Consider the following 22,885-nt stretch of genomic DNA (forward strand, 5'->3'; position numbering starts at 1 on the left):
TAACACACTAATTACAAAGTGCTGCAAAAATCCTTAATGCAGTTAAATTTTGAACCACTGAGAGACTGAATAGATGTATTTCCTGTCTGATGTTCTAAGACCTTTGTTGCAATAGTTCCTCATATTCCATACATTCTGCTGGATCATCAGCCTGATTTCTTCATCAGAACTCTAAATTAGCTGTGATGTTAATGTGATGCCGGTTTTTGGGGAGAAGCCTCCCAGTAAACTGCAGTGAAGCTTACCTCCAATTTCTTGTTTCAAAACCATCAACTGTCAAATTTCATTTGGAAAAAATATAGAAACATAATCAGACCTCAAAAGGTACTGGGCTTTCCTCTGGACTTTGCATCCTACCTGGCCAAATTGAAAACATATTTTGTATGTCTGGAAGACTGAGATTAATCCCTGTTTCTCTGTCGCTAATATAACTAACACTGTGTGTCAGCATCCTGTAGCTGCAGGTTCTGAAAATCTCTTGTATGTAAAGTAGAGGTGCACTCATTTCTTTATCAACAATCCTGCTTTCAGATTTAAAAGTTTTTCCTAACTTCCATTAGGGTTTGATGGCACACAAACATGCAGTCAAAATCTATACAGTTATTGGATTTATCATGTTCTGTTCTAATTTAAAATGGAAACAATATGACTGATGTGATATCTCCAGTCACACCATCTGGTTTATGAACCAAAGCCAAGCTCAGTGAGAACTGACCTGGACTGACTCCGCTAAAATCAATGGAGAGACTCACACTGTCTTCAGTGAGCAAAGAATCGTAACTTACCTGAGTTAGGAAACTAATAAAAAGCTCATATGTTTCAAAACCCCAATGTTTGTTACTCATGTACCAGCCTTCCTCAATAGATCTGGAAAAGACTGGAAGCACTGTGCTAGCTGTGGGGGCTTTTTCCTTTAGATGAAGTTGTAGTCTCCTGCAACGTGTCACAAAAAGAGCAGATATAATATGCTGTCTCTTCCCATGCAGTCTGTGATACATAAATTTTATAAATAAATTCCTCAATCTTTTTTATCTCAAACTGAATTGGTTGAGTAGGTACAGTTTATGCTTTTTTTAAAATTAGGGTTACTGTCCTATCACACTACTGAATAGCTCTTATGCTCCATCTCAGAACTGGTTGTTAATCTAGGCTCTTCATTTGTTACTAATAAATCTCTAGAGGAAGTGTTTATGTGCAAGTAACACTGGTGCAAGTCCTATTTAGAATTAAAAGTATTTTAACATAAGAATTGTAAAAAATGAAAGCACCAGAATTCTTACGAATTTCAAAACAAAAGTCACACACATTGGACCTAATCCCTTGCAATTCCACAAACCAGACTCTTTTGCCATGAATGGGACATTAAAAAACAGCAACTACTGTTACATGTTTGACTACACTTTACGTACAAGAAATAATAAATGGAGAATGGAAGAAAAAATGTGCTAGGGTTTAATTTTTTTTTTTTTTTTTTTTTTTTTTTTTTTTTGTAAGCAGTATCTTTAATTACGTAGAGCAGTTAATGGAACAAAGTATCCTGGGCTATTTTGAGAGCACGAGTTTCCTGAGTGTTTAAAAAGTTGGTTTCTGGCCAATTTTGCTGATCGTTCTGGAAAACTCTTTTTTTGGCAGCTAGGCAATGGTTGCAGTGTGTCTGCATTTGTTTTTTAATCACAGTGTCATAGCCACATTTTTCCAGTCTAGTGAAGCAAGAACAGGCATGCAGATTTAATTTGTTTCTGACTCCAGAGGAGTTTTTTGCTGGCTAAATGTATTTACCATTGTGTTGCTCTCAGCCCTGAGAGGTCTCTGAACAAAGGGTAGCGCTCCACTCCCCAGTTGTAAAGTTCACTTACAGACATTCACTAAGCTCTGTCGAGCTCCCAGGCTGGAAATCACACACAAAGGTTTCCAAAAGGACTGGGGCAGGGAGTGGCTGTTTGAAGTCTCGCACCTGTTTGCCTCTAACAGCACAGACCTCACCTGTTACCGTGTGCCACACAGTCACCAGGTGATGGCTTGCTAAATAAGTTACAACAGACCACCTCTCTTTCTAAAAGGACCTATAAAAATTCAACAGTATAAACATAGTACCAATCTGTATAATGTGATGGTGTTTTTATATGTGTTTCTTTGAAGGTCTGTAAACTAACACAGAATTATTGCTGTTCTGTATATTCATTAAATCACCTCCTAGATTTCTGTAGCAGAAATCTAAATTTCTATGGGGTATTTCAAAACATCTGTACAAAAGATATATGTTTTAGTATTACAAGATTGTTCATAAGGGATGAGAAAATACATTTTTGTCTCAGCACATTGCAGAAGACCTTGATGTGTTTATATTTCAAATTAATACTAATAATGAATGATGTTATAGTTGGTGCCATGTTTTCCTGGCATTGCATTTTTTTCTCATCATACTTAAAATATGAGATTTGAATATATGAGGTGCTATTCAGTTTTGAGCCCTAGATAGAAAATTCTGTTTATGAAGCATACAGTAAATACTTGACAGTCAATAGTATAGTCAAAACATATCAAATACCTGGGAAAAGGTAGGATTTTCAAGCTTCACATGGAATTTTTTCCTATATGGCCAAATTTTATTGTCATTCCCATTCATCCACAGTATAGGGCACTGAAATAATAAGGTTTACTCTGATGTGCAAATATCAGCACATGGAATAGCTTTGCTGAAATTTTGGGGGGTTTTAATCAATTTTTCTACTGAGATTTTTAAATGCTGTTGGTAAATAAGAGGAACTTACATTTCACTACACTTATGTCTCTCTTGGTCTCCACTGTAGTGGCTTACTGCCAAGGGAACTTTCAAGAAACTAAAGGTTCTATAGATGCATTCATGCTATTTAATTTTAAAAATTGAAAATACTTCAAGAAAAACAGAATAGAAAATCAGAATAATTTATATAGATTTAAAGTATTGTTATAAAACTAGAAAACTCTATGCACTTATTTCACGGGAATAAAGGTGCAACATTGAGAAGATGTTTATCTTTTGGAAATTTGAACCTGCCTGTTTTCTTAAAAGTTGCACTAGCCTAATTAAGTTCTTTTAAAACCAAAAATAAACTTGTGTAAATATGTAATCTAGCTCATCCAGAGAACTGTAAACCTTATGCAACTTGATTTGTTTCCTGTCTCGTTTACCATGCTAGCATTGTAACATATAAGCTACAGACAACCTACATGTGATTTCAGTTAACCAGCAGGTACAGGACACATGTGTGCAGTGTCACGTGCAGTGACATGCAGATTGGTGTGGGGAAATTGTCTTTGAATTGATTGATAAGGTGTCCAGCTCTAAGTTCTTAATTTTTTCTGCTTGGAAATTTAAACTGAAACAGTGAAATTCCCTGCCAGTTTTGAATGCTCCAGGCACCGCAGCCCTTGGTTTTGTAAAATCCCCGTGTGGTTTTGGTCTTGCAGTAAGTTATGAGGCTGTATCGAGATGCTCCAACACTGTGGAAAAGGGCAATTCTATTCCTTCATCTGTAAATATTTTTAAAGGAAATGCTTCTTGTCTGGAGGACACAGGTTTTCCTTGTACTAAAAGATATCTCTGGGAAAACCCTGACATCATTCCTTACAGCAAGAGAAAGTTTATTTGAACAGCTGACAAAAAAGAAATATGTCCACAGGTTATGACCACCAACAGCAATGCAAAATCAAAGGGTGACACAGAGTCTCTTTAGAGTGTTTGTGCATTTAACTGATAGCATTTCCCTGCATAATAACCCATGAACACATGGTGGAGAGAAGGGGGAAGTCACATGGATAGCGTCCTCATCATAAGCTCCATACTAAGTAAGAGATATGTCTTTAATTGAGAAAGAAGATACTTTCTTGGATCTGTCACTGAAATGATTACTCAAACCTGTAGTTTTTCAGGATTAGCATGCTCTTTCTCATTCCCATCAGAAGTGGTAATTGGCATATTTCAGCAAGAAACAGCATATTAATCTGTAGTCAGATAAATCCAGTTTTCCAGCACTTATTTCACTTATCCCATGTAGAGGAAGATTTGATGATGCCTTGGTTTCTCAGATCTCTTTTTTTTTACTGAAGCACAGCCAACATAATCTACTTTAGAACAGGCTCAGGGTAAAAGTAATTTCTCATCTGAGCTGTACTCCCTCAAATGATAGATTTGGGATTTCAAGACCAGTACTATTACCAGTCATTTCTTAAAGTGTTTGGAGAACCTCGCCTCAAAAGAGGTAAACAGGTCACAAACCTTCATGTAAACTCTAAACGGCCACAAAGTGATTTACAGTTCTGCCATGGAGTGCTTCACCGAATGGTTGTACTAAATACACTTATTTGCACAATACGTTCTTTCAGGATTTGACAAAGGTTTGGATAAAATAGAGACTGTCCCATGCTTGGGCACAAAATCTGGCCCAAAGTGTATCTTTCTGAAGGTCAAAAGATGTTCAATAACTTGTTTTGTTATATTCAGATATGCCTTTTTAGTTCTAGTAGAAAGCATGCCATGAGAAAAGCCCGTTACTTAAAATGAACTTACTAGAAACACCAAACAGCTGGAATGATTCCAGCACAAAATAATCCATCTTCTCTGTGAATTTTTCCCTTATTTTTATGGCCACCCAAAAATACACAACTGCCTCTTTACTTCCTCAAAAATGCTGATGAACGTCCCCTTTGTAGCAAACTGCTTATTTCCATTAGTGTGGGAGGCACTGCTCATCCTTTTTCTCTGCAGATGTGAAATGCATTGATGGTCACCTCTTGTACATGCTTTATCACATGGCAAAGCATTTTAAAAGTACAAAAATGTGGAATAAAAATCTCATGTGTCCACTCCTTAGTGTCAGAACCAGGGAAACGCAGAAAAATTATACTTTATATGTTCATTGGTTTACAGGAGGACTAGAATTTATGACTCCTAACTGTATATTCAGAATCTGCAGACAAGCTGTTTGTTTTCCAAAACTTTCTATGAACATAGTTATGAATTAGAAAATCCAAGAGTGTTTTGATACTATATTCCTGACTGAAAAACATTTATTTGAGGTGATTCATACTTCAAGAATAATGTCATTTTTAAACCATCTTTCCAATGTTCTTTTTAAAAATCTTACCTTCTCCATGTATTCTGTATTCCCACATGTCACTGAGTCCAGTCATACAAATGAAAGTCAATGGATGTGCTCTGGTTAAATATTCAGGAATAGTGATAGAGAAACCCTCATTGTGGTCCCATCTACAGGGCAGTAGGTTTTTAAGGCACTTGACACTTGACAAAGGACTTGTTCTCATCACTTCAGCAATTACACATTCCATGCTGCAAGCAGTCCTAAAACTGAGCTTCTTTGGAGCATTTAAAACAGGCAGGAGCAGGTTTGCCAAGTACCTTTCATTTTGTCCAAAATGCATTAGGCTGCTTCTGAATATTAGTTTAATGATCTAGACTGGCAAAACTGCTAATGGATCAGAGTAGGTGCTCTTGAGGAAGTTAGTAAAATGTTCTTAAATGCCATATCATGTCTGTCTTTTCTCTCACTGGAGCAATTTCTGAAGACAGGCACTTATGATTGCTTTGAATCTTTTATCTTTCTAATGTATGCATAACAAACAAATAACTAGATAAAGGATAGTTTGCCTGAAGTTACTTAATCTTTCATAATATCATTAATCAGCACATATAACAGATCTTTTCAGCTTAGACAGCAAAGAGACAAGCCTCTCTCAAAAACAGCTTCATCTGTAGCCAGGTTTCAGGAGATGCTTTCAAGGTAGTTTCTCTGCCTGTCTGAGAAAACAACTGATGTGTAAAGTGAAATGAAAAATTACAAGCCATTTCAGAATGGGAAAAGTTGCAAAGAAGTAAATATTTTTTATTTCTCCTTGCCTATTTTGAAGCCAATATAGTAATAATGCTTAGTTAAATATAAAGATTTATAGAGAAATGTCCATGAGGAATTGTATTTAAATATACCTAAACTATTAACCTGTAAAATTGCAAGGGTAAAACTATTGCCAGTACATCATAAAGGTGAATCTAAGACTGTAACGACTAGCAAGGCAGAGCCCTCCTGAGAGTTCTCATACAAATGTTGTTTGGCAGTAGGTATCCTTGCAGTGTGCTGCTTTCAATTGTCACACATGCTTTGGCTCACCAGCTAGTGAGTGCCATCCCAAGGAGCATTTCTGCTACTGCTGCATGTTCATTAAAAGCGATGCTTTAAACTAAAATCGTGTGGGCCTTGTCAAAGCTGAAGAGAAGTCAGACTCAAATTAAGAAAACTAAAGTCAGAGTCAAAGCAATAAAATTAAAATCCAGTCACAGCTTTTAAAGGCGAGTTCCCGTTCTCTTTCCAGCCAGTTTTGAAAGTGGCTACCTGATCAGTTAATTTATGGATCTCAGATATACAATAGACTTCCAAGAAACAAATAACTAACAGATCTGTAGTTATTTCTAGCACCACTATATCTAGAAGTATCCATTTGTTGGAAGGAATTGAAAGATTTGCTCTTAAATTTTTGCTGTTATAACCATAAACTATTCAGTTCCAGTACATCTGTGCACAGTGACCAAACTGGTAATATGGAATCATGCTTTGTTTAAGATGCACATTAAGCTTAACATGAACACTCTGACTTGCATATGTTAGACCAAGTCCCTCCTTCTCTTGAAAAGCAGTGTTCCTTTGGTCTTCATCTAGATTTTCGGGAAAGAACTTACAGGCTGTGATAGTCAGAGTCAATAGTAATCATTCCAGCTTTCCTGACAAAGTAGCAAGCCTGCATGTTTAAGGAGGTCAGAAAATATGGTTCCCTCTCATTTTAAGACTCCTATGTAAATAAAAATTTCTGAAGTCACAATTATATTTTTTCTGTGACTGTCATAGAAAATGTTGTTGTTGAAGGTATAATAAGCTGTTGCTACTCTGCAGCTCATACTGTTTGTAAATATGTACGATTAAGAAGCTGTATAAAGATAAAGTTATCTAATGCTCTGGAATAAGAACCTGTATTAATTAGATAAAAATTGATGCAAATAAATTAAGTGAAGACATTTATACCTTCTATTTCTAATATCTTCCATTTGTGGTCTGTTTATGCTGTGTGTTTTTTGGTTTTTTTATTAGAAGACAACAATGGATGGTCGCTACAATTTGATAAACATTATACAAAGGACAAATACAATAAACTGAAATCTCTGTATGCATTTCAGACAAAGACACCTGAGTGCTGTAAGTAATTACAGATATTATTTGAGTGGTTATTAATGATGATTCCTAGAAAGAAATACAGAGCAAATATATGTTTATCAGGAAATTTAGTGCAGTTTCACTTGCAGTAAAACAGAATTAATATCTCAAATTAACAAATGTTATTTTGAAGTTAATTTCAATTCCATTAAGGATGATTCATTTTCTGTAAGAGAAGTGTCAAACATACTGCAATTAGCATATGCCAGTTAGGAGGGTAATATAAATGTTTATCTATATATGCTGATACCGCTGGAAAGAACATGGAACAGGCATATATTTTGGAGTGAAATGAAGGCAACATTCCTCCTGGTTCACTTCTTTAAACACCAAATGAAATTTACAAACCCCCTCCACTTATGCAGGTCTTTGTACAGAGTTTTTGATTCTGCTGGCTACTATGATGATCAAAGACTCCCATTCTTGACCCATTTTCACCCATAGAATTGTGCTCCTTCTAGTAATATAAGAGTGCTGAATAATCTAAGGAAGCACTGCAAAAAACCCATGCCAGTTTCCTGTATATCATGCCTAAGGTTCAAGAGCTTTCACAAGCTCTTTCACTGAGGTAATATGATTGTGTCCCTTTATATTTATTGTTAGATTCCTCCCAGGTCTAAATCACTTTTGTAAAACCATGTGCCTTAATTGTGTTTAACAGAGCCTGCTATGTCTGTCTTTGTGCTCGTTGTTCTTTTATACCGTATTTCTTTTCTCCACGTCCCATCACACTGCACATTCCACCTTTTGCCCCAAGTGCTTGTTCTCTTGCAGTGGCTGGTGATGTGCCAGCAGAGTGTACCTGCCAAGGGCTGGAGATCTTCTGTGATGATGCCAAATTACGTGCTGTCCCATCAGTCTCTTCAAACATAACCATAATGTAAGTAGAGAAGTAACACGGTCTCTTGCTCTGTTCGGGTTTGACTGTCAATCCTCCAATCTTTTCACAACTACAGCCTTATAATTATGATCAGCTGATGCTTGGGAAGCACTGTGTCTCTCTGTCAACAAGTACTTTAACATCTTAAGTACAGATTTTCCTTACATAAAAGTGGAGAAAAGAAATTAAGAAACCAAAATCTCTGTGAACTGATCATTTCATGTTTGTAACAGTGACTTGAGCTGCAAAGAGTTTCAGTAAACCTAAGGAAATCTACAAAAGAAATGCTTCCTTTTAAGACGCAATGCTTAGAACCTGTTTCTTATTCTATGATCCTGCCAATATTCCTAGTCTGTGTTCTTGTCTATAAAGCCAGTAACCTTGAACTCAGTGGGATGCCCTGCTGGAGCAAATCTATTTAGTTCTCATTTGATGTCTCTGAATACGCTGTTATTTCAAGGGACTTAATGTGGGCTGAGTCATCATGCAGATAGGTATGAGTAAGCCAAACTTTTTTTTAAGAGACCGGAATATGGTTGATGTGTACTTGATTTTCACATTGCTGTTTGAGAAGCAGTTTTAGGTGTGGTGAGCAGGGAGCAGCATCCCGTGTCCTTACCTGAGGATCTCATCTGTAGATCAGAGTTACGGATCTTTCCATATGGTACCAGTCTCACACGTAGCTGAAGTTCCCCTTGCTGGGTCCACAGTCAAATACTGCAACTCTTCATGATGAAAAGTGATGTGGAATGTCAAATATCTATTTAAACTGGCTGCTGGCTCAGGGTCAACAAAGAGTTCAACAATACTGACCCAGCTGTAGCTGTAGAAAAAGCAGTGAGTAAGTTCAGCTGGCTTTCAGGCTAAATTCTCTTCTAATCAAACCATGTCCTGAAGAAATTTTGTTCTTGACAGGACACTTGAGTGTCCCCAATGGAGTTGGGACATAGGGATGCTTGAACTGGGACATAAGCTCCATCTGCATTTGAGGTTTGAAATAAATCTGTAGTTTATACTCAGATCTTTTTAATTTTTAGGTTTAACAATTATTTTGCCCATTTTTCTGGGGACATGGGGTTTTTCTTACTATAATGTATTTTTCTTACTGTTTGAATAGATACAAATACACAGACAAACAAAAGTAGCACGTTCAGGTGGTTTCATGCTGTTTTCGTTACTTAGCAGTGTGAGAGCTGCCCTTATTAAATAACAAAAGCACTGTAGGCACCTTGGACAGTAGTTTTACTGTGTGCATTCATTCCTACAGGTCTCTTCAGAGGAATCTGCTAAGGAAACTTTCTGCTGATGTTTTCAAGAAATACCAAGATCTTAAAAATCTGTAAGGGAGTGCTGTAACATAAAATACCTACCTAGTGCCTTAAATATTCATCCTTTCCTTCTCCCATATGTACACACACAGAGTTAACATTTAAGTAACAAAAGTCTGGTTTGTCTCACCCTTTGCTACCTCGTGTGTACCCTGTTTGGCTCAAGTACCTTGATTTGACGTCTGTGTTTTTGCAAAACCATACTTTCTGCATATTTAATGGGTTTTGTTTATAAAGTGGTTTATACCAGAAAAATGCTAAACTTTAATTTTGTCTGAAGGATGTTGCATTTATAATAAACAGTAAAATGCCAAAATAAATTTAAGTAACTTAATCAATTTATTCTGGAAACAAAGTTTGGAAACACAGACTTCCCATTATCATGGGAAGCTCACTCCCATGGCACGTGGTTTTACTCCTAATTATGTCTGGTACTGATTTGATAATGCCCAATGGGTCAAATTATTATGGCAATACAATACTGTCTTATGTTTTCCAGAGTGTAACATATATGCTGCTCAAAAATCATAGCCTTTAACAAGTTTTCTTGATATCGAAGTAGTGAAATTAAGAAGCAGGGCTTCTATGTCACCAATTTAAAATGTTCTCTAATGGGAAATTCCTGCACTGCAGCACCATCTTGCGTTCTGAAAGCTAAGTCCCATTATGTCCCTTAAAGTCTTGAAAGGTTAAGTGTTCACTAAAAGAAATACATCCATACCTATCTGTACAAAATGTTTGTTTGTAATATCGACTTCACACCCTTCTGAGAGATAACTTTACATTTTCCAAAAGGTCTTGAGCAGTGTTTGACAGAAGCCCATTTTGTAAAAGCCAAAGTCAGATTTCTTATTGCTGTTTGTCAGGAATGCACCTAGATGCTTCATTAAGTGTAATTTAATTAAAGGACTTAAGTTTAAATATTATTCAGAGAATTACATTGTAACGCTTTAAAATTATTTGAAAAGGATTTAATATTTGCAGTTGATAATATTTTTTTAACTCATTATTTCATCAAAATAGATTTTAAAAGAATTTTAAAAATAGATACAGAAGATTAGTAAGATTTGCTTTACCTTTTTATTATATTATCTTTAAAATGTAGCATCTTGAGAACTCTCTGACATTAAAAACGGAAAATTCAAAAATTATTTTAATTTGACATTTACTGTGCAAAATTTTGCTTGTAGCAGAGATCTGGGTAAACACAGAGATCAGGTCACAGAGGTGAGAACTGCACGGTTAGGACCTAATCAAGGATGTCACAAAGAATTACTCCGTTGTTCATCTCTGGCAAGGCAAGCATCCACTTGAATGATTTCTGTAATTTTGCTCTTTGTATGAATTCCTTTAAACACAACTGCAGTCTTTGCAGCTATAGCTGTGAAATGGTTGTTGTCAAATTCAAGGTGTAATAACTTTGACAGCTTCTTTTAAAGTATCAAATGTGCATTCAGTTTAGCCGATAGATTTTAATTGGTTACTTATGTTTGCTTTAACTTTGCTTGTTTAGAGAATAAATTGTTTTGGGTTTGTATCTTCTTAGGTATCTTCAGAATAATAAAATCAGAGTCATATCTGAACGTGCTTTTAAAGGTTTATACAACCTGACAAAACTGTAAGTACTGCTTTTAGAATACTGAAGTATTCAGTAGCAGCAGGCAGAGCTCTGACAGTCACTAAGGATGTGTCTCTCTATTTGATTCCATATTATGAACTTCCAAAACTTTAATTCAATGGTTGAATTGAGAAAGCAAAGACAGATTATGAGCTCTATGTGCAAGCTTATCTGGCAGGACAGTACTTTGAAAAGACAAGCTGGCTCCATACTTCAGCTATTGCCCAAATCCTCAGAATGGAAGAAGGAGACAGTATGGCACCCTGCAGAAAGCCAAAGAAAATGAAGAAGGAGTAAAATGAAAGTGAGAGCTTGTGGTGGATGAAAACTCTTTAAGACTGTGTTTTGGTTTACAAAAGCAATTCAAAGTAACCAGTATAGGTGATGAAAGGAACACTTTTTTTCTTTATTGTGCAGCAACTTTTTGAAAGGTGCTTCTAACTTTTAAGGGAAACGCTCAGTGAAAGAGACAACACATAAATTGCACTGTTTGGTTCAGAATTTTTACTGCAATGTTTTCAAAAGGAAAGTTTTTAAAAGTTGTACCTCTTATTCTTTCCATCACACAAATGCCGTTGATTATCTGTTATTACAGCTGCTGTTATTATCTTCCCAGACCATTTATAGTAGCCCTCCCCATTCATTTTCAGCCTTTCTTTTTCTGTTATTCTGGTATCTACATTTATGACTAATATCCTTAACAAAGACTGAATGGGATCCTGGGAACTTTCATGGAACAAATCACTCCACAGAAGGAAACTGGAAAGAGACTAAAATATGACACAGTGAAAATATTTAGCTGGCTGTGCTTTCTTATAGATAAGACAAAGTGCTCTACATAATTGCTCTTAAAATTCTTACTAGAGAGAGTCCTGCCTTGCTCTCAATGGCATGAAAATTACATAGTCAAAAATAATAATTATTAAAAAAATAGGAGTATTCTGATAAATTATCAAGGAAGAAATAGTCTTAAAACTCATTTTCATGCATCTGCCGCTAATTAATCATTCCATTCATTCATCTTTGTTTTAGATACCTGAGTAACAACAAGATAACAAATTTGGAGCCTTTTGTCTTTGCAGACCTCCACAGACTTGAATGGCTGTATGTTGTTTTCTTATTTTTATGTTTATTTACTCAATAAATAATTAATTTTAAAAGTAATACATAAATATTTCGATTGCTTTCATTTTTGTGCATAGCTTTACTTTACACGTGTTAATAACTAAGGAACTCCTGTAACGCTGTGCTAGATAAAAATGCAATTGGTTTTGATGAGAGCAGAAAATAGTTCTTGAGCCTTAGTGGCTTCAATGGTTGATGACTTATAACAATAATAAATAATGTTTATTAGTAATTACTTGTTTCGAATGAATACATTAAATAACCTAACTACTATAAAACAGTAGATAGGTATTTTTGGGGCAGGTCTTTTCCTGTAAATAGTGCTTAAAATGTCCAGACAAAATTACAGTCAAAACCTGAAATATTGGTTTATTACTGCTTTTCAGACAGATTTTGACTAAGTAAAGTTATTAAAAATAAGCAAATAACACATCGTACGTTCTTCTGCATGTTTGAGACTGTTGGATTGTCACAGAATACTGTTAGATTGTGCTGCTTTGTTTTTTCTGAGAATCCATTCAAAATGTCTTGATCAAAGGATTTAAAATCCTCAAAGGAAAACACTTTTTCTAAGTTGAAAGTAATGATGTTTTCTAAGTTACTTTTTTCAAATTAAATTCTTCTGAAAGGAAATTAATTCAATTAATATCTTAACCTGTCAAGGAATAATGTGTTAATTTTTTTAAGTAGTTTGACTGGACTTTTGAAGAAATTCACTGCAAAGCTTGTTACTTTTTATTATCTCTTTAAGACTGAAGTCAATTATCAATCTGATACATATTCTGCTGTAATTTATAGGATAATTGAAAACAATAGGATAAATCGGATCTATCCATTAACATTCTATGGACTCAAATCCCTTATTCTTCTGTAAGTATGAAACAAGATAAAAAGTGTTACTTAAAAGAACAGAATAGGAAGGGCATATGCATAGAAAAAACTTTTTACACCAACTCTTCTTGCTCACCCCAGAGTGCTGGCAGTAAACCTGCAGCTTTTCCTTACGCCAGGCAAAATGTGCTGGAGTAGGAGGATTTTGGCAGCAGTGGATATGCAGTGACTGGAAAAGTATAGGGAGAAGGGTGGGGAAAATGACAAAAGGTGTCACTGGGAGGGCAGTGTCAAGGCAGCAGCAGCTCTGGGTTCCAGGTGTCCTCCAGAGCCGTGGAGTGACACGAGGGGGTCCCACAGTCCCTGCCCCTGGCAGCAGCACAGCCCCCATCCCCAAGACCTCTCTGTGGTCTGCCACTGCCCTCTCCAGCCCGAAAGATGAGGAACCCTCTTCCCCCGCATCCCAGAGGGAAGCCTGCCTCCACATCCCACTTCACCCATCACCCAGAGAAGTTACATGTTCTGACTGAATAGTAGATTTGTATTGGCTTGCTACATTTCATTTTAATAGCAGTGAAGTGGAGTAAACATCTTTCCTGATAATTAGCAAGCTAAGGATAAGATACTGCTGCACAGGATGCCACAGGGAAAATATGTGGAAGTTGAAGAAAATAATACTACTTTCAACACTATTCAAGATCTGATTTTTTTTTTCAGAAGTACATAAGAGACGTTAGTTTTTTCTATAACTGTACAAATATAACCAGCTGTACTATTCCTCTTTTTTTTTTTCAGAGAGATGATGAATAATTCTCTTGCTCGTTTGCCTGATAAACCTCTTTGCCAATATATGCCAAGATTAAACTGGCTGTAAGTCCACCTTATTTCACTAGAATAATTTTTTTTTTTTTGTCTTTGAATGGCACTTCCATGCCACTTTTTCTAACGGGGTGCTGGATCCTGCAGAGTGCCTGCTGGGTCACTGCAGGGCTAGTGGTCTGAAGCCATCAGTTAAGTGTGCAGACGTATTACATGTCTGCCTCCCACTCTCTTCTGTGTAGGCAAGAAGTTCTGGTTGTATTTTTCTTCAATTACCTTAGAATAAGTGCCTATTTTTCTTCAATTACCTTAGAATAAGTGCCTATGTTTATTTTCAATGATTGATGGGGTTCTTTTATATCTCAGAGACCTTGAAGGCAACCATATCCATCATGTGAGAAATGCCACTTTCATCTCCTGCAGCACTCTAACTGTTCTGTAAGTAATTGGATATGCTAGCTAGCCAGAGTGAGATGTGCTTATACTAAACAGCCAAGTGATTCATTACAGCTAATATAAAAGTTTCCTGAGTATTATGGCTATTTATCTCCTGAGGATATTAAATTAAAATGTTTGAAGTGAGCACCACACAGAATAACCACTGTTTACATTTTATAGCAAAGTTCCGCATTGAAATATGTAACTAAACTTGACTGAAGAGATTTTGGTTGATACTAAGATTTAGAAATTTTCATTATAACCTTTTTCTTGGAGTCAAATATCTCATAATGAGAACCAGCAAACATACAAAACATATAGCTTGTTGCTTATTTTGATTGGCTGGTGGGTTGGCTGGCTCATCAATTTTAGAATTTTCTCCGAAGTTTCTTCAGTGATGATGTAACCATCTTCAGAAAATCCCTTCTACTTTTTGGTAGATTAGTAGGCTCCATGGTGTGTGTCACTTTCAATTTTTAACTCTTCTGCAGGACCCATACTCTTGGTTTTCTCTTAGTTCTTAAAATCCAGGTTGTTCATTTAAGGAATAAGCCCAGTGGCAGGTGCAATAAGGGTGAATGAAACGTTGCACAACCATGTGCCTGTGTCTGAGATATGGTTAGGTCACAAGCCTTCCAGGCCAGTTAATCTTCCCTTTAATTGGCCCTCAGCCACTGTACACCAGCCTACCATGGGTCTATGTGTGTATATATATATATGCATATATATGCAGAAGTACATGCGTGTATAGGATGTATAGGCAAAAAAAGTTATTTACCAAATAATAAAATGGCAAACCTCTAGATGCAATTAACTTGTTAATGGAATTGGGCAAATATTTGAAGATGCAGAGAACAGAGAACTTTTAAAGTTTATATAAAATCTTCTCTCCAAAATCAAATAGATATCAAGAAGAAGCAACATAAGTTTGTTTTATTCTTTCAGGGTGATGAGACGAAATAAAATCAGCTCCCTAAATGAAAACAGCTTTTCTTCTCTCCAGATGTTAGATGAATTGTGAGTAGATCTCTTCTCTTATTTGTACAAGTCACAGAGTTTTGTGATTTATATTGGAAATATCATTCATCATTAATTCTATTTCATGTAACATGCTCAGGAGATGGCATCCTTCCTTAGGATTTTTTTTTAATATATATTGAATAGGGAAGAAATAGTCAATAAAGGACATAGCCTGTATCAGTCATAATGGGGCTTCTGCTCACAGGATCATTATGTTCCCTGAATAGAATAATATTATTTAACTTTGCATCACCACAGTTAGGTGCATGTGTGCCTTCAGTGTCTTTTAGACTAGTTTGGCAGTTTTGGTTGGACTGAGAATTTTACTCCTGTGTTGTTAGGATTTATGCATACTGAAAGTAAGGTGAAAGGCAGAGGCAAAAAACCAAGGCAAAGATGTGCTGTTTAGCCCATGTGGAAGAATTCCCATCATGAAACAATACGTTTAATTAATTTCTAAGCTTCTACTGGCCAAAATAATGGTGTTTTACTTTCTTTTTGTTGGAAATAAAATAGCAATAAGTTATGTATCTAATGGTATAACTAATGAGACAAAGAGAGATCTGATAAATCTAGCTTCTCACCTTGTTTTAACATCATTCTTTTATAGTTCAGGCTTCTGATAACATATAGAATAAATAATATCCTATTTGGCAAATAAAATTGTGTATACTGAAACTGCAAAACTATTCAGTAAAATTACTGTGTAGTAAGGACTTACTGTATCCTATCTGTTTCTGCAGAGACTTGGCTAGCAACAAGATTGAATCACTTCCTCCATACATATTTAAAGAACTAAAGGAGCTTTCACAACTGTAAGGATTCTTGGTTAATATTATATATAACTGTATATTTCTCATTTCATAGGATGCTTTCAGTCATATGTGCCAGGAAAGAGAAGAGCACATTTGTTTGTATGCATCATTTAAGTTCTGCCTAAAAAACACTTATGCCAAAAGCAATTCTATATAGCATTTTGTCCAGAATAATTTTGTAAAAGATGTGCATTTTCATGTCCCAAAAGACAGCATGTTCAAATTCTACCTTTTTCTAGATCTTGTTAATACACACAAAATGAGCTATGCTAGATATATATAATGAGAAATTAATAATTTGATGGGAATGTTTAATGTGATATCAGGATTCAACTCTAAAAACAGATCATAAACTCATAAGAGCATCATACAGATGCCTTGTTTACAATTGTTTTGTTCCTGAAAGAGTTCCAAAAAAGCACAAGGTAATATAAAACCAGACAGTTTCTCTTTTTCCCATTACACATACATAGGCAAATTTTCAAATACTGCTGTTGGAAAGTCCCAGTCTTTCTTGCATAATCTGAAAGAGACACTAGTCACACAACATTGAAGATCTCTGGAGGAGAGGAGGTAGTACTCAAATACAGGAATAACTTATTTTGTGCATTTTCCAGCATTATTGGGATCCAATACGTACATTGGGGCAGCGAAGTGTGTACAGCTGCATTTATTGAGTTTGTGCATTTTAATTGCAATAAAGAAAAGTTATGTGGAGAAGTAAAAGGGGACGTACCTAGAAACACTCTTGCACAGAGTGGCAGCATATAATGCTATTTTTACATTCTAACTTGTCTCTGTCTCTTGAACTCACACCCAAAATCAAGTGTAATTTATTTCTAGATGCATGCAGTTCAGCTAGGTTCTTTTACTTAAAAAGACAGGTCTGGAGAGTTTAACAACTAAATATTTCTGTAGTCAAAACCTTTAGGCATCAGGCTGGGAGGGGCGGTTGTGTGTGTGTGTACATGGCAATAGCACACCTGTGAAGCATCTGATGATTCTTTCCACTGGCTTAGGAAGTTAAAAAACACTAAATGATTGTTACCATTTGTAGTTGTAACTGCCAGGTGTACAAGTCCCTCCTACAGTACTAGTAAAGTAAATGGGTTATGTAGATTGCCTTTGGTTTTGGAACAAGCTGTAAGGAATGTGGCCAAAGTCACTTTTGTTTTATTTACAGGAACCTTTCTTACAACCCCATCAAGAAAATACAAATAGACCAGTTTGATTTTCTAATTAAACTCAAATCCCTGTAAGTATCAAGTTTTTATATTTTAGCTATATTTTCTTTCTGATTATGCACATCTCCCTCAGTAGGACATGGTCCAGAATTTGTTTTTTAAGAAATTGCTCCTGAAGAGTTTAGGGGGAGTTTTTGCAGGTGCACTAACACAGCAGCTCTAACTTGAATTCTGCCAGCAAAGCTCCTCCTAAAACTGTGAGACAGTGCAGCAACAATCTTGCAAATCTGAAATTATCCAGCAGTAGATTTAAGTACATCTTCACTGGTCACTTCACATCTGAGGTAACCAGCTTGGTGTAGAGCACAGCGTAGGCTCTTGTCAGACATCACTTCAAAATCATAGAATAGTTTGTTTTGGAAGTGAACTTTAAAATATAGTTCAACTCCCCTGCAATGAGCAGGGACATCTTCAACTAGATCATGTTGCTCAGAGCTCTGTCCAACCTGACCTGGAATGCTTCCAGGGATGAAGTATCTACCACCTCTCTGGACCACTTATTCCAGTGTTTCACCACCTCATCATAAAAAATTTCTTCCTAATATCTAGTCTAAATCTACAATTTTTTCATTTTAAACCATCACCCCGTCTCCTATAGCAACAGGCCCCACTAAAAGTGGTTGTGGCGATTAAAAAACAGATGTTTCCTTGGACAGAAGTGCACTAGGAGTTTATGATCTGACCCGTGAGCTGTAGCCAGCAGTACACACACCTTTGTTGATCAGACCAGCTTTCTTACAGTGATTTAGCCTCCTGACCAAATTCAGCTGAATTTGGTAAATGGCTAGTGAACTGAAAATACTAAATCTGTGTAATTGTCATGAAAATAAGCAGCTGAGAATAGAAAATAATAACCAATTACCTCCTTACAGTCAAACTAAAGCATGATTTTATCCATTTATCTATTATTTAACACCAAAGAACTCATACAACTCAGTGATCATGGCCTTCCATGTTTTTAGTTTAAAAAACTGTTAAATCTTGAGATAGATCTATAGGCAGCTGTATGCTGGCAGTTTGTAGAACACCAGTTCCCTCTTCATATGTCTGAAATAGTGAAAACAGTTGGGGAAAGCATTCCCCAGGATTCCTTGCAGCACTTAAATAAAACTAGCACATTTCCATGTTGGGGCTTTTTCATGTCTGCCAGCAAAACTGCCCACTAACCCACATCAACTAACCACTAAGTCTGTACTTTTCTCCATTTTTCCCTAAATGTGTTCAGAACTCACATGAGTATTACATTCAAAGCTTTGAACAATCATAAGGCTTCCCGCAAGCAGAACCAAAGACCGGCTGCACCTCTAACCAGTGAATGGGATGGACTGGAAGGATACAGAACCTGAAGTTCTAAAAGAACATCTTACAGAGTTAAACCTTATAGGTCTAGCACTGCAGGGGAAACAATATTGCTGCTTTCTATATATATATATATAAATTTAAAATAAGGAATCCCACCTGTGTGTCAAAAGAAAGCCAGCATTTTCTCTCACATGCTGTATTCTGTGTCTCAACTTCCTGCTGCTCTTGACATAATGAAGGCTGAGTTCCTGGGTTGGTTTGTTTGTCTAGTAAAGCACTCCCTTGGATAAAAGACAGAAGAGATATGTAAAAATATTACTACTAGAACAAGTTATTATTTCCCCAGAGATGATGAAAGAACATCAGTAGAATAGTAATTTGAAAGGGCGACATATTAATCAGAGATTCGTGAATTCTCATGACTGAGAGCAGCACTAAAAGAGTTGGTCATGCATCTGGATGAACAGTGAGTTTATTAAAATTATTTGCAATTCCTTTCATTCCACTTTAGACTTTACTCAGACTTTCTGAGTTTCAAACGGATGACAGATTAGATGCAATTAAAGTTCTTCTCTAGTTTCCTAACCATAAAATCACAACTAAATGCTCATAAAATTTGTTTTTTTACTGCTGAGTTTCTGTGGCCTTTTACTGAGAATATACTTTTACAGCAGCTTGGAGGGTATTGAAATTGCAAACATCCAGAGGAGAATGTTCAGACCCCTGAGAAACCTTTCCCACATGTAAGTAGATTACTCTAGTTTGCTTTTTTTGGTCTGAATTTTACAATTACGGAATACTGGATAATTGAAAACAAAGGTGTGGGAAAAGCAGCATGTACGCAGTTGTGGAATTTTGACAATTTTCAATTAATTTTTCTTCTTTCAGAATATGTTTTCTGAGTAGTTACTAGAGAGTTTTGATATTCTGACAACTAACCTAGAATGATCTCTTACCTGTTTCTCACAACCAGATATTTTAAGAAATTCCAGTACTGTGGGTATGCTCCTCACGTGCGCAGCTGTAAACCCAACACTGATGGAATTTCCTCCTTCGAGAATCTTTTAGCTAGCATCATACAGAGAGTGTTTGTCTGGGTTGTATCTGCCATCACCTGCTTTGGAAACATTTTTGTTATCTGCATGAGGCCCTATATCAGATCGGAGAATAAGCTGCACGCCATCTCCATAATGTCTCTCTGCTGTGAGTACTCCATGCCTAGAAAAAGATCTTTTTAGTCTGCTTGTAGTGTGTGTGATATTTGTTATTTAGTACAGTGACATATTTCCAGCATTGAATTAACTGTACTTTCTTGATGTTGCAAATGACAATACAAAATGCTCTGCCCTATATACCAGGCGGTGTCATTAAATGCTGCTTTTGGCAGGTGGTGTATTCCAAAGGTTTCATGTTTGATTTTCATGCTGTGGGAATTCTGTCAAATTCCCACTTTCTTCAGCAAGAAGAAATAAAATTCCAGTATTTCAAATTCCCACAAACCTCTATTTTACCATGCATTTGTCAGTAAGTAGCAATATCTGCATGTAATTATTGTGTTCAAAAGGTCTATTTTTTGCACAAGCAAAAGGTTGCTTATGCAAATATATAAAATTAATCTATCCTAGCTCCCCAATATTAGGAATTGGGGTGGTTTTTTTTCATTTTAGTCCTGAAAGCAAGACAAGTTTATGGATGAGCTACTTGGCAGTACAGTCACTACAATCCAGAGTCTCTCAATACAGGAGAGTCTATAAGTACTGCACAAACACAATTAGACGCATTTTGAAAGGTAGTTGTCAACCTTGTATAAAATTATTGCAACATTTCTAAATACATCATGTCACTGATTTTGAAACTTTATTTTTCCCATAGAAACAATCTGAACACTAGGCAAAATTCTTAGCAAAATAGCCAGGAAGCCTTCAGTTCTGTGTTGACAGGTCATCTTCTCTTACTAGTCTTAGTCTTGTCATAGACTAGACTAGCCTTTGCACATGAATTTTGAACTAGCATAAGGTGGAAAAAACAAACTTTGAATCCAGTGGATGGCCTATTGTTCCGGTTTGTCTTGGACCCCAAGACACCTATTCAAAGAAAATTATCTTAAGCCAAATGTTAATATAGAAATAAATAAAGAAATAAGACCTAATAAAAAAGGTTTGCAAGAATATTTCTATAAATACAGCCGTATCTTTTTCTATTTGCAAACAAATTTTACCAGGGCTTTAAAAAATGGAAACAGGTATGAAACATAGACTGTCAGTACAAATGAAAAGGAAAACCAAAAAACAAAAAAAGTTCTCTAAAATTTTACTGCCTTAATTGTAATTCATAATAGCATTCCAGATGCAATATTGATTTAATATCTATGTATTAGCTAACTTATAAGTATGTACTCATATATATATATATATGTGTGTGTGTGCATGTGTATGTGTGTGTATTTGTCTGTTTTCCAATATACATATACAGAGAGAACGGGAAATTCAGATGTGTAAATAATGATGTTAAGCACTGTGCCCACAGGTGCTGACTGTCTGATGGGAATATATTTATTTGTGATTGGAGCTTTTGATCTTAAATATCGTGGAGAATACAACAAGCACGCTCAGTTGTGGATGGACAGTATTCACTGTCAGTTGGTTGGATCGCTGGCTATTCTGTCTACAGAGGTGTCAGTCTTACTGTTGACTTATCTGACTTTGGAAAAATACATCTGCATAGTTTATCCTTTTAGGTGTTTGAAGCCCAGAAAATGCAGGACAATTTCCATTTTGGTTCTTATCTGGATAATCGGGTTTGCTGTTGCTTTTATCCCACTGAGCAATAAGGAATTTTTCAGGAACTACTATGGCACCAATGGCGTCTGTTTTCCTCTTCATTCAGAACAATCGGAAAGTTCAGGAAGTCAGATATATTCTGTTGTGATTTTCTTAGGTAAGTTGCATTTCTTCTTTATATACTATTAGAGCTGCAAAAGAACCAAGATTCCAAACAAATAAGATAGCTGTGATGTTCACACCTCCTTGGATTTAGATGCTCCAGCAACCATTTAAAGACTATTTCCAGTATGAATATTTTACTGTATGAGATGTGTACCCCCCTATCTTAAAATGCGTGAAGGACTGAGAAAGTAGAAACAAATTATTGACCATTATGTTCTTGAATTAACAGCCTTTGTTAGGGAAGTAGAGCAATAGTAAGACCAGAGAAATATTTGGTTTTAACCAGATAGCAGTCATTTGCCGGTTATCAGTGAATAAAATCAATACCTGAGTAGAGGCAAAAATTCAGTCTTCAGTTGAGGACAGACTCAGATTTTCTGGCCACTTAATTCCATGGGACTAAAAGTTTAGATGAAATATTCTTCTACCCAGACTGCAAATAGGTGATGTAGAATTGCCATTATGCTTTTAAATTATGATTAATTTTAACTTTTAAACAGGTGTAAACTTGGCAGCTTTTATCATCATTGTGTTTTCCTATGGGAGCATGTTCTACAGTGTTCACCAGACAGCTATTATGGCTACTGAAATTCGGAATCATATTAAAAAAGAGATGATCCTTGCTAAACGTTTTTTCTTCATTGTATTTACTGATGCACTATGTTGGATACCTATTTTTGTCTTGAAACTCCTTTCTTTACTTCGAGTAGAAATACCAGGTATGTCCTTTCTTTTGTGAGGCTGTTTCAACAGTGCCAGCATGAAGTGTTTCTTCTACTTCAGAAGAAAAAGAGTTTAATGAAATGAACTATATTGCTGAAATTAACTTCATGTTCCATATCTATATCTATGTACACACAATACAATGAGCTATATAGTTTTGTTCTTTAATTGAACTATATTACTATAATTATCAAAGATTAGCCACCTTTGACTTACATAAAAAACTCCAAAGTTTAAATCATTCAAGTCTGTCTTCATATGGCATCTATAAAGCGTAGAAAATATACCTGAAAATCAAGGCTGAGTTGCATTGGCTTTTCTCATCTTACAACTTTTGCTAGTTCTATTTCCTAAACAACTCAGGACAATATAGTGTTTCCTATCTTGATTTAATAATGTACCTTATTCTGAAATAACTTTATTTTACAAGCTGGTATTTATAATTCAAATCATTAAGTTACATAAAGCTCTGCTTATCTTCTTCATGCTGTGAGTATATTCCCATGTAAAAATAGTGTAACCTAAGAGATTAATATTG

The 22,885-nt window shown here is 35.9% G+C and overlaps 1 protein-coding gene across 3 annotated transcripts in view; it reads left to right on the top strand.

Moving 5' to 3' along the window:
* RXFP1 (relaxin family peptide receptor 1) overlaps nucleotides 1-22,885 on the top strand; it is a 64,750-nt gene that overhangs the window by 38,365 nt on the left and 3,500 nt on the right. For 2 of the 3 annotated variants that reach the window (XM_032110093.1, XM_032110091.1), the window contains exons 3-17: nucleotides 7,137-7,241; nucleotides 8,034-8,139; nucleotides 9,407-9,478; nucleotides 11,014-11,085; nucleotides 12,118-12,189; nucleotides 13,009-13,080; nucleotides 13,837-13,911; nucleotides 14,227-14,298; nucleotides 15,244-15,315; nucleotides 16,062-16,133; nucleotides 17,317-17,388; nucleotides 19,351-19,422; nucleotides 19,653-19,882; nucleotides 21,206-21,616; nucleotides 22,125-22,343. In XM_032110093.1, the coding sequence (XP_031965984.1) occupies nucleotides 8,138-8,139; nucleotides 9,407-9,478; nucleotides 11,014-11,085; nucleotides 12,118-12,189; nucleotides 13,009-13,080; nucleotides 13,837-13,911; nucleotides 14,227-14,298; nucleotides 15,244-15,315; nucleotides 16,062-16,133; nucleotides 17,317-17,388; nucleotides 19,351-19,422; nucleotides 19,653-19,882; nucleotides 21,206-21,616; nucleotides 22,125-22,343 (1,585 nt within the window). In that variant the 5' untranslated portion in view covers nucleotides 7,137-7,241; nucleotides 8,034-8,137. The remainder of the gene's footprint in view (nucleotides 1-7,136; nucleotides 7,242-8,033; nucleotides 8,140-9,406; nucleotides 9,479-11,013; nucleotides 11,086-12,117; nucleotides 12,190-13,008; nucleotides 13,081-13,836; nucleotides 13,912-14,226; nucleotides 14,299-15,243; nucleotides 15,316-16,061; nucleotides 16,134-17,316; nucleotides 17,389-19,350; nucleotides 19,423-19,652; nucleotides 19,883-21,205; nucleotides 21,617-22,124; nucleotides 22,344-22,885) is intronic. The other variant, XM_032110092.1, reaches the window with a different exon arrangement.

This window comes from Corvus moneduloides, chromosome 5 (assembly GCF_009650955.1).
Source record: "Corvus moneduloides isolate bCorMon1 chromosome 5, bCorMon1.pri, whole genome shotgun sequence".
NCBI lineage: Eukaryota > Metazoa > Chordata > Aves > Passeriformes > Corvidae > Corvus > Corvus moneduloides.